The sequence below is a fragment of the Anabrus simplex genome, chromosome 1 (assembly GCF_040414725.1).
Source record: "Anabrus simplex isolate iqAnaSimp1 chromosome 1, ASM4041472v1, whole genome shotgun sequence".
Taxonomy (NCBI): Eukaryota; Metazoa; Arthropoda; class Insecta; order Orthoptera; family Tettigoniidae; genus Anabrus; species Anabrus simplex.
The window spans coordinates 966,587,923-966,605,839 of record NC_090265.1 but is presented as its reverse complement, the minus strand read 5'-3'; the positions used below and the strand labels follow the sequence as shown (position 1 = coordinate 966,605,839).

General features: G+C 38.2%; 1 protein-coding gene across 2 annotated transcripts in view; it reads right to left on the bottom strand.

The window, feature by feature from the left end:
- LOC136875237 (protein lin-9 homolog) overlaps positions 1-17,917 on the bottom strand; it is a 172,498-nt gene that overhangs the window by 20,340 nt on the left and 134,241 nt on the right. For both annotated transcript variants that reach the window (XM_067148871.2, XM_067148872.2), the window contains exon 6: positions 812-1,030. In XM_067148871.2, coding sequence (XP_067004972.2) covers positions 812-1,030 — 219 coding nt within the window. The remainder of the gene's footprint in view (positions 1-811; positions 1,031-17,917) is intronic.

Here is a 17,917-nt window from a genome sequence, read left to right as displayed (position 1 = left end):
GACAACAACAACAACGTGATGATCATAGCCACAAAACCTCCATATTTACATGGAAATCGAAACACAGAAATGTGAATTTTTCATTTCGTGTCAGTGGATGGAATGTGAACTGTGGCTGCTTTGGTGAGCAACCTAATTGACCACCTGCATGCCTGTGAGGTGAGTATCATGTTTTTACAGGCTGAGTTAAGACCCAGCAAAACAGGTTCAGTATGTATATATGTATGACCATTATGCCTGTACTTGTAATAATAAGGAATGTTAATTCATATCAACAACTGAAGATCTCATTTTCATTCTTTCTAGCAGAAAAGAAAACACAGAAAACCCTTACTGATACCCACAAAGCGTTACATAACGGGTTTTGTGCTACATGTACAATATCACTTTCTAGCCTCATAAGGTTCATAATTTCTTGATGACCTTGGGATATTATTATAGTTTTTATGGTCATATTATGTAGGATAATGGGTGTTATTGTGGCCTGGTCATTCCAGCTCTGGAAATTTGGACTGTTAGATTGGCACCGTAGTACTGTTTGTTAAAAGTGAGAAAATGTACGTTTTTCCAAATAGGATGTTTGTCTTCAATTTTTCTCCTGAGTACTACCAATCCTAAGCTTGCAACAGCTTGCATCTTGGTCATATACTCTGCTGTAATCAATGCCAAATTTCCTGTCGTGATTTCTAGGATATTCAGTTAATGGAAGACATGAATTACAGGCATATAAACACAAAAAAAAAATTGTAAATATAATTACGTGCATGTAAACAAAAAGTAGATTGTAAATATAAGTAGCTCTGATACTTACAATCATATCTAGACACTTGACAGGAAAGCCTCCAAGCATACCATCAGATGGAACACTTTTCATCTTTGTAACTGATGAGGCACCTAATAAAGGATCGCTATTTAACCGAGGAGACAGAGGATCACTGTATCGTGGAGGAGTCATGAAAGCTGTGACATTACGTGGACGGAATTTCTGCGCAAAGCTGGACACCGTGATAGTTTCTGGAGGCTCGTTGGACTAAGAAAGAAAAAAGAAAAAAATAGATTTAAAAGCTTAATACATTTTAGAATATTAATATACATTGGACTACAAGAAAAGGATATATAATCATTGTTCAGAATTTTGTTAAATTAATGGTGATATTTATGCACACTATTAAAACCAGCTTAATTTTACAAACAAATATTACAGATTTTCATGAAGAGGTGCATATCAATCAGAGGAAAAATACATTTTTTGAAATAAAACTTATTTTAAAGTGGTAAATGCAAGAGAAATACTAATTAATAAATAGCATTATTTGTTTAATATCTCTTCAATTCATATAAACACTGGAATATCAGAAATTTGTCAAGCATAATTTCTTTAATGTGTCTAAATCCAATAGCACATAGTTACCCTTGAATGCCACCCACCTCAGCCAAAATCAGACCCGCTATCCTGGGAGCAGAAAGACAACTTGATACCAGCACTACTACTTCTACTACCGGTCCCTGAGGCAGAGGAATGACGCACAATCAAAATCCCTGAACTGGCCGAGAATCGAACCTGGGGCCCTCTGAACCGAAGGCTTCAACGATGAACATTTAGCCAAGAAGTTGGACAAATATCAGCCCCACTGACATAAAAAACAAAATACTGAGCACTTTTGAATTCTGAAGCAAAAACACTTACAGGTGGAGGATATTGCCTCTGAAGAAAGAAAGACATTCGTAATTTTACCTTCTAATGTGAGTGTCTTTTAAGAACTGGAACAGACTATAATACTTAGTTATTTCTGCACAAGAAATGAAATAATTTTAGGACCCTAATACAATGGCTCCCAAACCTTCCCAGCTGGCTCCCCACTTCATAAGCTCAACGAATCCCATTTCCCCATATCATTATTACAAATTATGTACTCTTCTTTCCAGCAACACTTACTTATATATGAGAATAATATGGAATAAATACGAGGATATTAAAATTCACAATAGTACAGTAACTCATTTCAAAAATGTGTGGCTAAAACAATAATGCAAAATGAAATATTACAAAATAATCATACATCAACAAAGAATAAATATCAATCTGAAGTGTTGGCCTGAGGAGAAGCTTATGTAAACAAGTAACTAACTAAATCAATTCATTTCACTCTGAATACTATACTCGTTCTGTGTTTTTCTGCTCTGGGTGCCACCCATGTTGAAGATAACATGATACTCACCTAATGGGTGTGGTGTGATCGATGTTCTCTGTTCTCACTGCCTAAATACGAAGGTTGGAACTTAAATAGTGGCAACTATTTATTTACAACAGATACAAGAGTTACAGGTTAGCAACCTTTACTGTCCTTCAATGTAGTCACCAGGATTGTGTATAACCCGTTGCCAGCGATGTGGAAGACGTAGTATACCTTCAGCAGAGCCTGTTCTGTTGATGGTGCGAATGGAGCGGTCTACTGCCCGTCGAATCTCTACAACAGTTCTGAGCTCACGAATCATCTGGTTTTGATCACTGTCCAGTAACGTGGACGCTCGTAGGACCACCTGCCCGATGAATGTCCACCAAAGTTTGCCGACCATCGTTGAGGCTTTTACCCAACGTGCCACTGTTCTGTAAGGCAATGCAGATTCCCCGCAAACCTCTTGAAGACCTTGATGACACTGTCGTGCTGTATGACCTCTGGCACATTCAATCTTGATCCAACTCCGTTATTCCTGTTTGGAAAACATAGTGACAACATTACGTTAGACCGCTAACTCACAAGTGACTGTGTTTCTCTCGCTTGTGCGCATGCAGGTGATGTGGGAAGGGCGAGTCCATTTGCTCTGAGGTAAGGTAGGTATGTAACCAACGTGTGCTATCAGTGATAATATTAGATTCTGTTGCATAGCGTCTCCACAGCAGTGTTGCCACTATTTAAGTTCCAACCCTCGTATACTATCGTAGGACATCAAAGAAAAATGTGAGGTAGGATGGGTAGAAACGAACAAGCTAAATGAAATGACAAGACAAAGATTCGAAGTACTTGGAAGGATTTTTCCACATTTACTCAAAGTTCAGGAATAAAAAATCGACAGCCCGTTTCCAGTTTCAACCGGGCTGGGAATGGAATGAATAAGTGAATTAATTAATGAAGCCCCCATACAGTGTGGGGACAGGAACTGTCCCAGGAGCTGAAGCCTATCACACTCCTTCAGGGCAATGATTAATGACTGACAGATGAAATTATAATGGAGAGTGTTGCTGGAATGAAAGATGACAGGGAAAACCAGAGTACACGTAGAAAAACCTGTCCTGCCTCTGCTTTGACCAGCACAAATCTCACATGAAGTGATCCGGATTTAAATTATGGAACCCAGCAGTGGTAGGCCGATGTCCCGCTGCCAGAGCCATGGAGAATCTCTCAAGGTTCTGGAATAATATAATAAACTAGTTGATGTACCCATGCATCGCTACGGGATTCTCAGAAAGACTGTCTTTGTGGTTTTCCTAACTGAAGTTTTAACATAGAAAATTAATAAAACGTCAGTAGCAATGTAGCGTTAAAAACAATGTTATCATATAAAATATGCGATCAAATGAAAAACCGCACATCTTCTCACTTTTACCGAACAGTACTACAGTGCCGATCTAACAGTCCAAATTTCCAAAGCTGGAATGACCAGGCCGCAGACAGCCGTGAGCAATCTTCTGCCATTATTCTGTTAAATATGCACACTGCTCATTCCAATCAGTGCCTCAGAGTAGGGATTGAATAGCTCAAATTCTATGATGAACCAGTGTTAACGTACCAGTAGTATCAGAAAATTTATGAACCAGAGGAATGACATGCTAAAGAAGAAAGTTTTATAACTCCCCAGCTACTTCCTGCCAATATTCAGGCAGGCTGTTACATTTGGTACGACCAGGCGAGTTGGCCATGTGGTTAGGGGCGCGCAGCTGTGAGCTTGCATCCAAGATTCAAACCCCATTGCAGGCAGCCCTGAAGATGGATATTCCATGGTTTCCCCATTTTCACACCAGGCAAATGCTGGGGCTTTACCTTAATTAAGGCCAAGGCCACTTCCTTCACACTCCTAGCCCTTTCCTATGCCATCGTTGCTTTAAGACCTATCTGTGTTTGTGCGACGTAAAGCAAATAAAAAAATTAAAAAAACTCGGTACACAGCAGTAATCCTATCGATCGGAGATGAGCAGCAACAGAAGACAAAAAGCACATCACAACAAACAATGGTCAATATAATGTTGATCAATTTTACGAGCTTTCTATATTGTAGGCCTTCACATTTAGTTTTCCTTTGATTCTATGACATTACAGTGTCTTATAAAATTATTTATAGTGTAGACTGTAGTTCCATATTCTCCGACTTTACGTACCGATTTTCTTTAAATTCTGTTAACCCATTTTCTCGTGACTCGGCGCTGATATGGACTTAGAAACAAAAATCCAAATTCATGAATATCCCTGTGATCATAGTCAGTACAGTAAAAATGTATACAAGACATAAATTATTGGAAATTTAATTTTATTGTATTTAATTGTATTTATCGATACAATATATAAATATTTGAGAATTAAAAGTTAGGCCTTCCCGTAAACTACCATTTCACTCAACGCGAATAAAATTATTTATGGCCTAAATTATGGCGACTTATTTCCCCGACTTCACATACTGATTTTCATTAAGATAGGACCACTAATAACTTAAATATTTGAGAATTACATTTTAAGTCTTCTCCTAAACTACCATTTCTCTCAGCATGAGTAAAATTATTTATGGCCTAGATTGTAGCGACTTATTCTCTGACTTTGCATATTGATTTTCATTAAATTCTCTTCAGCCTTTTTCCCGTGTTGCGTGTACAATACAGACAGACAGAAATTACGGAAAATTAAAAAGTGCATTTCCTTATTACTGTGGACACGACCGATACAGAATTACCATCTATTTTAAATTCTGAGCAATGTACAGACAAAACTTTTATATATATACAGATATCTAGATAGATATAGATAGATATAGACAAGACTTGTTAGAAAAGACCTTCAAGAATTGGACATTGCTCCCAGTGAAATCTATGACAGGAATAGGTACAGAACGTTGATCAGAACATCAAACTCTCTCCAGTCACTAACAGAGAAACCAGTACGTCTGGGAGGAGGTGTGAAATGGACTCAGGAGCGAAAAGACATTCACAGTGCAAGAATGAAAGAGTACTGGTCAAAGAAGAAAGCTGCTAGAGATAAGGACCACGTGGTCCATAGCAGGCCCGAACAGAACTAAAATATATAGATAGATATTACAGCATGGGTGGACAAGTGGAATTACAATCAAATGATACAAGGGATTCACTAACAATATGAAGATTGATTTGTTATTGTTTGCAACAATCACCAATTCTGAACTACATATCACGTCAATAATGATGTCTGAATCTAACAACGGAGACTGTTAAATAACACATTTCTCCTGATTGTAAACACAGAAATTAATTTAAACAAATCTCAAATATTTATTTCATAAAATTACAATTTACTAGAATATACCAAACAAGCACCATCATGGTATTTCATTATTATTTTTTTTTTTTGTACAAGGTTGATCATAATGGCCACTCTTACGTTCCTTCATATTATTCCTCCATTGTCTGCCTCCAAAGGGTAATGGTTAGCACTATTAGCTGCCATCTTTGGGGGCCCGGGTTTCATTCCTGGTACTGCCAGAAATTTAAGAAAGGTAGGAGGGCTGGTATGTGGTGAAAATGGTACATGCAGCTCACCTCCATTACGGGTGAGCCTAAAAATGATGATGATGATGATGATGATGATGATGAAGATGCTTGTTGTTTAAAGGGGCCTAATATCTAAAGTCATCGGCCCGAAGCCTAAAAAGAGCTGCACCACCTCAGGATGAGGTCACAAGTTTAATTTACCATTCCCCCGTTTTGAGGAAAATTAAATCAACTAATCCTATTAAAGAATGTAAAATATTAACTAGTAGCCTAAGTAGATAAAGCAAAAGGAATACATCATCTATGTATACCAAATTGCCGAGAATCATATGTGCAGTAACATTCAATAATTACTACTTGAAATAAAAGAATAGAAGGGCTGCAAATAAATATCTCCTCATGTAATTGATTTGAAGACATATGACATTCTCACCCTCTACATCTCTTTCAACTGATACTCTGAGTACAATCACTCATCATCATAATTCAAGCGAAGACCGGGCGAGTTGGCCGTGCGGTTAGGGGCGCACAGCTGTCAGCTTGCATCTGAGAGATTGTGGGTTCGAATCCCACTGTCGGCAACCCTGAACTAACATGTTTCTGTTTGGTTTAATAAATTAGTTTTTCTTTCACTTAATGAGTGTATTGATAAAGGTGGATTCAAATAAACTATTTTAAATAGTTATATTATACACTGTTGTTACTTATCGATACTGCCATTGCTGTGGTAGAAGAACTGCATAGTGACAACTCACAGGTGTACTCAGTTGTTGGCTTATGCCTTTATTGGTGCACGGACTGGTCAGTGTGTTCGTCCATTTGTAGAAATGGAGGGAAGCCAAAAAGAGCAGAGAAGCGCAGTTCATTTTCTGGTGGCTGAGGGTGCTGGAGTACACGTAACTCATCGTCGCATGTCTGCTGTATATGGCGAACACTGCATGTCCATGACGAGTGTGCACGAGTGGCATAGGAGATTCCGAGAAGAGCGTATATCACTGTAAAAACGATACGTGATCAGGACAGGCCCATCGAGCCATTACTCCTGTTGTGATAGGGTGGATTGATGGCCTTATCCGGGAAAACCAATGAATCACAGAAGAAGAAAGACATTCATGGACGTTGGTTTTATTCGGACGAGGAAGTGCAAGAGTGAGTGCGGTTGTGGATTCGTCAGCAACCTACCTCTTTCTACAAAACCAGAATAGAGTGTCTCGTCTTCCAGCTCGTAAATGTATTAACGCTTTTGGTAATTACTTTTAAATAAAACCATAAAAATGGGAAACCACGGAAAACCATCTTCAGAGCTGTCGACAGTGGGGTAGGAACACACTATCTCCCGAATACTGGATACCGGCCGCACTTAAGCAACTGCAGCTATCGAGCTCAGTTGAATGGAAAGGAGCTGCAAGTGAAGCCCATGAACAGAAACTGGCAAATAAGTTAATTTGGGAGGGAGGATTTACACAAGTAGTACAAGAACCGACTCGTCTCAATAACTTACTAGATGTATTCTTGGTTAAACCATGGGAAATTGTTGATAAAACTGAGGTAATTGAAGGAATAGGAGACCATAAGGCTGTAATAATGGATGTAGGACCCGTACCAAAAAGGCTTAATAAGAGGGTTACACAAGACAAGAAATTGTACAGAAAAACTAAAGTTGATGAATTTGGGACTTACCTTAACTCACAATTCAGTTGTTGGATAAGTGAAGGGAGTAACGTGGATACACTTTGGGCTAAATTTAAAGGAATTATTTGGGAAGGAGAGAAGAGATTTGTACCTGTTAAGAAGGGTAAAATGACCTCAGACCCTGTTTATTATACAAGGGAAATAAGAAAATTAAAAAGAAAATGTAGAATAGTAAACAGGAAAATCAAAGAGGGTAGGGAGAGTAGAGAAACTAGAAAACAGCTAATGAGGGAACTGAATAGAGTGAAAAAGGAAGCAAAAGATAATTATATGAATGGCATACTTCAAGAGGGTAATGACCACAAAGGGAAATGGAAAAAGCTGTATTCATATATCAGGAATCAAAAAGGAAAAGGAATCCAAATTCCTACAATGGTGGGAGAAGGGGGTGAACACTATTTAACAGATACTGAGAAAGCAAACCTATTTAGTAGGGAATTTAGAGATTCAGTAGATGATTGTCAAGAGTTGGAAACCGAAACAGAAGATAGAGAGGGAGAGAGACAGAGGGAAACAAGAAGCTTCTCATTCACAAACGAAGATATTTTCAGAGAAATCCAACTGCTTCAGCAAGGAAAAGCAGCAGGGAGTGATCAAATTACTGGGGAGGTATTAAAGACAATGGGGTGGTACATAGTGCCTTATTTAAAATTTCTCTTTGACTATGTCATAAATAATAGTGTAATACCAAAGGAATGGAAGGAATCTATAATAATACCAATTTATAAAGGAAAGGGTGATAAAAGGAAACCGGAGAACTACAGACCAATCAGCCTGACCAGTATAGTTTGTAAAATTCTGGAGAGTTTAATATCGAAGTACATCAGAGGGATATGTGATGATAAAAATTGGTTCATGAGGAGCCAGTATGGATTTAGAAAGAAATTTTCTTGTGAGGCACAACTGGTGGGATTTCAGCAGGACATATCAGATCAGTTGGATTCAGGAGGTCAGTTAGATTGCATAGCCATAGATCTTTCCAAAGCCTTTGATAGAGTGGAACATGGAATATTATTAAAGAAATTGGAGGGAATAGGATTGGACGTAAGGGTTACACGTTGGATAAAAGCATTTCTAAATTCAAGGGTTCAGAAAGTCAAAGTAGGAAATAATGTATCTCAGGAAGAGAAAGTTTGGAAGGGAATTGCACAGGGTAGTATAATCGGTCCGTTACTTTTCTTAATATACGCAAATGATTTAGGGAACAATATAACATCAAAAATAAGATTGTATGCAGATGACATAATTGTTTATAGAGAAATAAACAACATTGAGGATTGTTCAGAATTACAAAGGGACCTTGAAAGTATCCAACAATGGGTTGAAGAAAATAATATGAAGGTTAATGGAGGCAAATCAACTGTTACAACTTTTACAAACAGGAGCTTGAAAACTGAATTTGAATATACTTTGGATGAGGTAGTTATCCCAAAAGATGGCAAGTGCAAATACTTAGGTGTGAGATTTGAAAGTAATTTGCACTGGAAGGGTCATATTGATGACATTGTTGGGAAAGCATACAGATCATTACATGTCATAATGAGGCTACTTAAAGGATGCAACAAAGAATTAAAAGAAAAAAGTTACTTGAGTATGGTTCGTCCATTATTGGAATATGCAAACAGTGTTTGGGATCCTCACCAAGAATACCTAATAAAAGAAATAGATAGTGTGCAGAGGAAAGCAGCAAGATTTGTAACAGGGGATTTCAGGAGAAAGAGTAGTGTATCAGAAATGTTAAAGGAACTTGGGTGGGAAACTTTAAGTAAGAGAAGGGAGAAAACTAGACTTACAGGATTATATAGAGCCTATACAGGAGAAGAAGCATGGGGAGATATCCGTGAGAGGCTTCAGTTGGAAAATAATTATATCGGCAGGACTGACCACAAATATAAAATTAGAAGGAATTTTAGCAGAAGCGATTGGGGTAAATTTTCATTCATTGGGAAGGGTGTGAAGGAGTGGAACAGTTTACCAGGGGTAGTGTTTGATCCTTTTCCAAAATCTGTACAGATATTCAAGAAGAGAATAAACAGCAACAGAGAAAATAAATGAAATGTTAGAGGGCATTCGACCAGTGCAGGTTATTGTATATAAAAAAAATGTGTGTGAATAAATTAATTCCATCCCCTGGTCTAAGGAGTTTGGACAGCCAAAGTAGGGGACTGCCTGTAGGGGTGAAGTACAGTGGGGACTTCGAGGGCCCTGGGACCGCTACGGTAGCTGTGAAGGCCCTTCAGGAACTCTGAAAAGTGGTGGCAAAAGGGGCTCTGGTTAAGACGCAGCAGGTCGTTATGCTACTTAGGATCCAGAACGGGTAAAAAAAAAAAAAAGTAAATAAATAAATGCAATGTAAATATTAATGTTATACCAGTTGTATAGTATCATTTGAAGTAATTCCACATACTGTATATCAGTTGACTATATTTGTAAGTAGGACAGGATATAGTATAAGGATGAGCTGTGTGTTTAATAGAAAACATTGTTAGCGTAAATTGTATAATATTGTATTATAGGAAAAATTTTCTTCTCTTGTTAATTTAATATTTAGTGCTTGACAATAATGTATTTTAGTGTACCATTTGCCACCGAGGTAGACACCTCATTTGCAAATAAAGAGATTTTGATTTGATTTGATTTGATTTATTTAGTTCAGGAAACTCCCCATGAATTATTAACTTTCGATGACTAATATATAATTACTATCCCAAGCTTTGTGAATAGCCAACTCAAAATCTCAAAAAGACTACGTATACCGCATGTCATAAGTACAATATTTATGTACAATTTAAAACCCTTTTGATCCCTTCAAGCTACTTTATATCACAAATACTAAGTCATTCATTCAATAACCAAATCATTTTAAAATATGCATAGCAAAAGCATGAATCAAACTAAAATATTAACAAATAAGCCAAAACCTAAATGAATGGAAGAATAGTATTCCTATACTAAGTACAATTATGGGGTAAGTAAAATCTTCCACCTATTTTTTATAGATATGCCCAACCACAACGCTGAAGCATGTCGCTATTCTTTCCTCTACAATCAACCTTCAATCACCATCACTTCAATCTTTAGGTTTAGAGCCTCATCAAAACAACTTGTTCCTTCAAATTAACACTTGCTTTCATCAGATGGAGTTACCATCAAATCACACTCAATCTGATTATAATACCGCATCAATGGCACGCACAGACATCTGAAAAATAATTGCTAACATGATAATTTAAATTACAATCACCCCCTTTCATATTTCCTCACAAATAATTCACTTCACATTATCTTGCAATTTATACTATTTTAGATAACTGGATATACTTTACAACTTCATAATAACAAAGTATTCATTTTGCTTCCAGCATCACATATTTCTTAACAACAGTACATTATTACGAGGCTGAATGGGATGCTCCAATGATGTTTATGAAACAAAGTCGTAAGTAAGAGTTAGAGTCCTTCTATCCGTTGCAGTGCGCCTACATAACAAAGACATGACCTTGGTTTGGGTCTATTTAGAGCAATGCTGGTAATATTGTCAAAATGTGCAGTTTCAAGTCACCCTTTTAAAATTTTGTTCTATTCATTTCTCACCAAAGATTCCTTCAAAATTACATTAATAATATTAATTACAAAATTAATCTCAACTTTTCTGCTTTGTTATTCAAAGTGTATGTCATAGAAGTCTGAACTGCTGGATTGAATTACTGGTTCATTATATAGAGTTTATCCATTTAAAATAATCAGGATGAGTATATTATGCCTTGAGTGTACTGTTTTTAAGATACAGCTCTCATTGTTACTTTATCTGTCCATTTTCTAGGCTATATTCTAGAATTTGCATGAATATGACTGTTAATTCAGTACATTATGAGACAAGACGTCGGCTGTGATTATTCTGTGTGTATTTTGCTTTACTCGTATGTGCTCCAGTCTGAATAAAGATCTTGTGGTCTGCTATTTTCCGTCCATTAACAAGCGATAGTTGACCATATTACGTCTACGAAGTAGAAATTTATTATGTTACATCCAGCAATTGATGAGAGTTTATCCCTTCACATCCATCACACAGAAAGGTCACAATGCTTTACCTGAAAATATTTTAAAATAATTTATCTTTAAGAATTGAACCAGTACTTCAGTACAAAGATACAAAACTGGAAGACACATATTGGAAGAATGGACAGGAGGATACCAAAACAAATAATAATAATAATAATAATAATAATAATAATAATAATAATAATAATATATAATATATATAATATCAAAACAAGTATTCTGTATTATTAGTGTTGGCTACTGAGTCTGTCTCCTGCGAGTCAATTGAATTGTGTGCCGTGAGCTTGCTGTTCGTGTGAATCAATTAACCCAGACACTTGAATAAATCTATGCACTGCTTCGAATCACAGACTCGGTGAGAACTTTATCCTGATAAATAATAACGCTCGCCTACATGTTGCCGCTTGTATACTTGAGTACCTGGATTAAGTCAGAATTGAGCGCATGGTGTGGCCTGCTTGTAGTCCCAACCTAAACCTGATGTAATTAGGATACGCCTGAACTTAGTTTAAAATTATTGTAGTATATGAGTAACATATTAAAAATTAGCGTGCTTATTCTATTATTGTAAATTATTTGTGTAGTATAGTAGAGGTATCCGTAGAAATTCTCTTACTAGAATTCTGTAGTTGTAATTAGGATGGGCTTAACTGCAGTTTAGAATTGTGTAATTCTTGTGTACTCCTTTTGGAATTCAGTAATTATGGCAGTTTTTATCCTGATGTGGTGTTGTAGGATAAAAATAGAGTACGACTAAGTAGTATTGTAGTGTAGTCAACATCATCATCATCAATGTCCCACTCCAGACACCCGGGTGTGGTATGTGGTGTAGTTATATATTAATTACAGTCTAGCCTAAGCAGGTATCGCAAGCTGACGTGTCGTGGCGAGTGTGCCGGTAGGGAAGAGTGGAGTAAAGTGGGGAGCGGAAGGGTCAACCGGAGTGTGACTGAGAAGATGAACGGTGTGGAGCAGTTTAGGGTCGCAGTAGGAAGATGGCAAGGAAGAATAAAGAAGAGAACAGCCAGAAGGAATGAAGGCAAAGTGGAGATAGGTCTGAAGGTAGAGTTGTTGTTGGTGGCGGTGGTGGTCACGGTGTTGGTAATTGGGGGATTAGAAGTTAATCCAGGCCCTATAAACAGTGGTAATATGAGCTGGGAGGACGTCGAAGTGATAAGGAAGATAGTTAAGGAAGTAGTAGAGGCTCTGCCCATTTGATCAGATAAAAAGCTTGTTGCAGGAGCAAGCTAAGGAACATGAACAGACAAGGCTATGGTTCCAACAGATCATGAAGGAAACTAGAACAAAAATGAAAAGCAGTGACAGGGATATTGTATCTTAAAGGGAGAAAATAAAAACTTCGGAAGAGGAGATGAGGAACTTAAAGGAGGAAACAACAGACACTAGTCAAAAACGTAGAGAAAAATCTATATTTATTTACGGTGTGAAGGAAGAGAAGACAGAAGCGAAGGTCGATATCATTAATAAGATGGCAGACATAGTTCAACAGAAAAATAAAATAAACTTCAGCGATGTTGACATAGACGATGTTGTGAGAGTAGGCAGAATAAGGGGGAGTAGACCAATAAAGGTAACATTGATATCAACACTGATGACGGACATAGTGGTGAAGAACGCCAGAAATCTGCAGGGTGATAAAATGTGGATTAAAAGAGACATAGGAAGAGATGGGAGCGAGAAGTACAAGACACTAAGGAAGCATCTACAGTAGTGAGAGCAAGACTGCAAGGGTTGAGGGCTCAGATCAGGGACCAGATACTAGTAGTCTCCTATGGCAAATGGACGCGGAGGTGGTCTATGTCGAAACAAAAAAAAAAAAAAAAAAAAAAAAAATGGAAGAGGGGATGGGAGTGAGAGTGCAAGAAAGAAGGTTCCAGAAAATAGTTCTGGAGACGACGGTCCTGGTTTGGCAGATAGGTGAGAGGAGGTTGTGTTCCGAGGGAGTCTAGCTTGGGGACAACATCCATGGCAACCCTGCTCAGAGTTATTATGGATAGTCTTAGGGATAGTCTTAAAGAGACAATAAGTGAGCGGAACAGAATTATTACGGATAATATTGATGAGTTAATAAAATATATGAGGGATACGATGAAGGACAGAAAGAGATAAAAGTGACACCTAGCAAAGAGGGGGCCTTGAGGAAAGGGAAAAGTATGAGTTTAAAAGATCTGTGGGACAGGAAAGACAATAAAGATGAGGGTGTAGTAAATAGAAGCAAGAATTTAAGTAAAGAGTCAGTAGATGATGATGGTATGGATAACTGAAAATGTATTGTTATTATGGTAATAGAGTAATTGTAATGAGGTATAATGTCTGAATGATAAGAGAGGTAGTGGAGTTGTTATGTCTGTTTGATAAGAATGATGTAAGTGGTCGTCTGTTGATGTATTGTTATATGTAAGAGGTAGAGTTGGTGGTGTAGTGGAGACAAGAATGGTTGATTTATAGAGATGGTATGGTAATAATTGTAGGAGAAAGAAGTGGTAGATGATTGAATGGTAGAGAGGGAATGATGTCTAGTTGGTAATTATGAATGCTGGAAGAGGTTGAGTTGGTGAAGTAGTGGAGAAGTTTGATTGACAAGAGAGGTGTGAGTGGATCATGACAAGAGAGTACTAACTGTAATGAGGTATTGTGAATGACTGATAATAGAGGTAGTGTTGATATGGTTGGCTGTTGATATTATGTTATGCTGTAAGAGGTAAAGTTGGTGGAGTAGTGGAGATAAGAGTATCTGATTTATAGATTTGGTATAGTAATAATTGAAGGAGTAAGAAGTGGTGGTGTAATGTAATTTGGAGGTTGATTAAGAGTGGGGGTATCCATAAGGGGTTGGTCTGGTGACATGTGCAAGTTTATATTGTTGGGCGTGCGGAGGTGCTTACTATATGGTGAGGGGATCATGGCACGAGAGGAATGGTAATGAGATGAGTTGGTCGTTTAGTGGAGATAAGAATGGGGGATTTATAGAGATGATTGAAGGAGAAAGAAGGGGTGGATGATTGAACGGTAAAAGAGGTAGTGATGTCTAGTTGGTAATTATGGATGGTGGAAGAGATAGAGTTGGTGGAAGTGGTTCATGTTTGATTGATAAGAGAGGAAGTGTTGATATGGTTGGCTGTTGATGTTTTATTGTGGTGTAAGAAGAGGTAGAGTTGGTGGTTTAGTGGAGATAAGTAAGTTGGATTTATAGATATGGTACAGTAATAATTGAAAGAGAAAGAAGTGGTGGAAGGATTGCTATTATGTGAGATGATATTGTTTTGAAGGGGTTGAGTGAAAGCTTGGTGAGGTACATCTGAATGATAAGAGAGGTAGTGATGATTTGGTTGATGATGGAAGTATTGCTAGATATAAGAGGTAAAGTTGGTGACATAGTGGAGATAAGAGTGATGATTAGAGACTGCATTGCTTTGGAGGTGAAGCTAGGTAATGCTGTCTGGCAACAAGGAAGTAGATCATGTGGTAATTGCAAAGTGTGGAGTTTTAGTGGCACACTAGCGTGGCAAGTGCTGTTACGTGGTGGCTGGCTCAGATAATTGACTAGGTCAGGAGTTAGAGCAATAGCTGAGGTGGAATGTGCCGAGTCTGCAAGGTCAGCCAGGTGGGACATGTAGCTTTGTAGTCTACCAGTACCGTACTGCCGATGTTGCATTTTATTTTTATTTTATTTATAATTTATGTTTCTGCCTTACTGCCAGGGCTAACAGCTCTCTGGAAGTGAGTTGACCGTGGGCCATTTGTTGCCAAACACTACACTGTTTTGTTTAATCAAATTATTATTTTGCCACTGTCCTTAAGGAGGGGAGTTTATATATTCTGTATTTGCTTAGGCTATTATTATGGATTTGAACAATGTATTGAGTGAAGGCTTGTAAGGTTCAATATATTAATTACCTTATTGTCGTGTGATCTTTATGTACTATCCTAGACTATATTTCCTTCCTTTCATTTTTTCTGACATAAGTTATTTTCCTGCCTGCTGTCATTTCTTGATGGATACAGTACCTTTGCATGCATCTCTTGGCACAGGCCAGAGTAAAGTGTAGCTTCCACCGAAGCCCCAGTGAACATCCATGGCTGTGATAATATGGAAGCTGTGGAGTGTTGCTCATAGGGACAGTCTTGCTGCGATAGTACTTTCTGACCCAGTGGGGAAAGTAATGGCAAACTACCTCACTCCTCATCTGCCTAGTATGCCTCATTTTGTTGCCAACATTAGTTTTTGGGGTTTCCTTATAACTGCATAACCTTTAGGGTGCTATTTGAGGATCCAACCAGCCTCTGCGCTGATGACCTAATAGATAGAAGTTCTTTTATTTCCTTTCCTTTTCATTTTTCCATAAAGAATGGCTAAGGAATGCAAGTGTAGGAATTGTGGGTGTGGCGAGGCATTGAGGAGTATGAGGGAGATAATTAGGATTCTCTCAGAAGACAGGAAGGAAAGTAGGCCTCCCTCAAACAATGTACAGGATACAGTAGGTGTTAAAGAGGGACGGGAAGGAAAGGGGGGAATTGTGGAAGACAGGTGGTCTAATGTTCTAAGGGGAAAGAGATTGCAGGCTAAGAGCTCCATTCAGGATCAGACTTCAGGACAGGTGTCTGTGAGAAATTGGTACGAGTCACTGCAGGTAGAACAAGAGAGGGAAGATGAGGAACACCGAACTGTTGCTGAGATGTGGGGAAGTAGGTGGAAGGGAAAAGGTAGGAAAGGGAAATGTAGACTAGATGATAGGAAAAGACAGATGGAACAGGGCCGTAGGAGCAGGAAAGGGAGGAGGAAGTAGCTTCTGCAGCTGTAAGGAAAGATAGGGCTGACCAGGAGGGGAGGGGATCAAATGAAATGGGTAGGGTTGAGGCTCTGATCATGAGGGATTCCATTGTTAGACATGCGGAGAAAGTGTGTGGAGGAAAGGGAAAAAGGGTAGTGTCATTCAGGAATTAGGTTGAGCCAGATGTTGAGGAAAGTAGAAGTGAAGGAGGTGGTAGTGTTTCACGTTGGTACCAACAACGTAAGGCAAGCTGGTATAAGTACCAACACAGTTGGGAATGTGTGGGATCTGGAAAATGCAGCTCGGGTGAAGTTTAAGGAAGTGGAGATTGTTATCAGTGGAATACTGTGTAGGAGGGATACTGACTGGAGGGTGATTGGGGATTTAAATGAGACTATGGAGTGGGTATGTGGGAAACTGGGAGTGAGATTTCTAGATCCTAATGGGTGGGTATGAGATAGAGATCTGCGCTCGGATGGCCTTCACTTAAACCGCAGTGGTACGTTTAAATTAGGAAATTTGTTTGGAAGGATAATAGGGAGGTACATTCAGGGAAACGGAGTGGTCTGGAGAGCAGTGATAAGGGAACAGGGAACTGGAAATCAAGTAGGGATGACATAAAAATGTTAGTGTTGAACTGTAGAAATACTGTAGAGAAAGGAATAGAATTAGGTAATTTAATAGATATATACTTACCAGATATTGTAATAGGAGTTGAATTATGTCTGAGAAATGATATAATGGATGCAGAAATTTCCTCACGGAACTGGAGTGTGTATATGTCCAATAACGGACCATTTATATTGGTATTACTGGCGTGTGTATCATAGAGATAGGATAAAAATGGTGGGAGGGGGAGTATTCATTCTGGTGAAAGAAGAATTTGTAAGCTACGAAAAAGTTAAAGGTGACAAACATGAAATTCTAGGTGTAAGGCTCATTTCTAAAGATAATAGGCCACTTGAAATATTTGGAGTGTACAGACAGGGAAAGGGTAGCGCTGATGCTGATTCAGAATTATTTGATAAGATAATCAGGTATGTTGGAAACGACAAGAAAAGGAATGTGGTTGTAGCCAGAGATCTGAATTTACCAAATGTCAATTGGGAACGTACTACAAATGACAGGAAGAATGACCAACAAATGGCAAATAAGCTAATAAGGGAAGGGCAGCTGATTCAGAAAGTGATGGAACCAAGTAAAGGGAAAAATATCCTGGAAGTGGTGCCGATAAAACCAGATGAGCTCTATAGAGAAACCGAAGTAATAGATGGTATTGGTGATCATGAAGCTGTTTTTGTCGTAGTTAAAAATAAATGTGATAGAAAGGAAGGCCTTAAAGTAGGACTATTAGGCAGTATCATATGGCTGTTAAAGCAGGCATGAGGGGTTTAAAAAAAGTTACTATGATTGGTGGAAAATGGTAAATAAAAATGTAAGCAGACTCTGGGATGGGTTTTAAAGCAATTTGTTGAGGAATGTGAAAACAGGTTTGTACCTTGAAAGATAGTAAGGAATGTTCAAGACCCAGCTTAAAGAGAAATAAAGAGACTAAGAAGGAGGTGCAGATTGGAAAGAAATGGAGTTAGAAGTGGCTGTGGAAATAAGGAGAAATTGAAGGAACTTACTAGGAAATTGA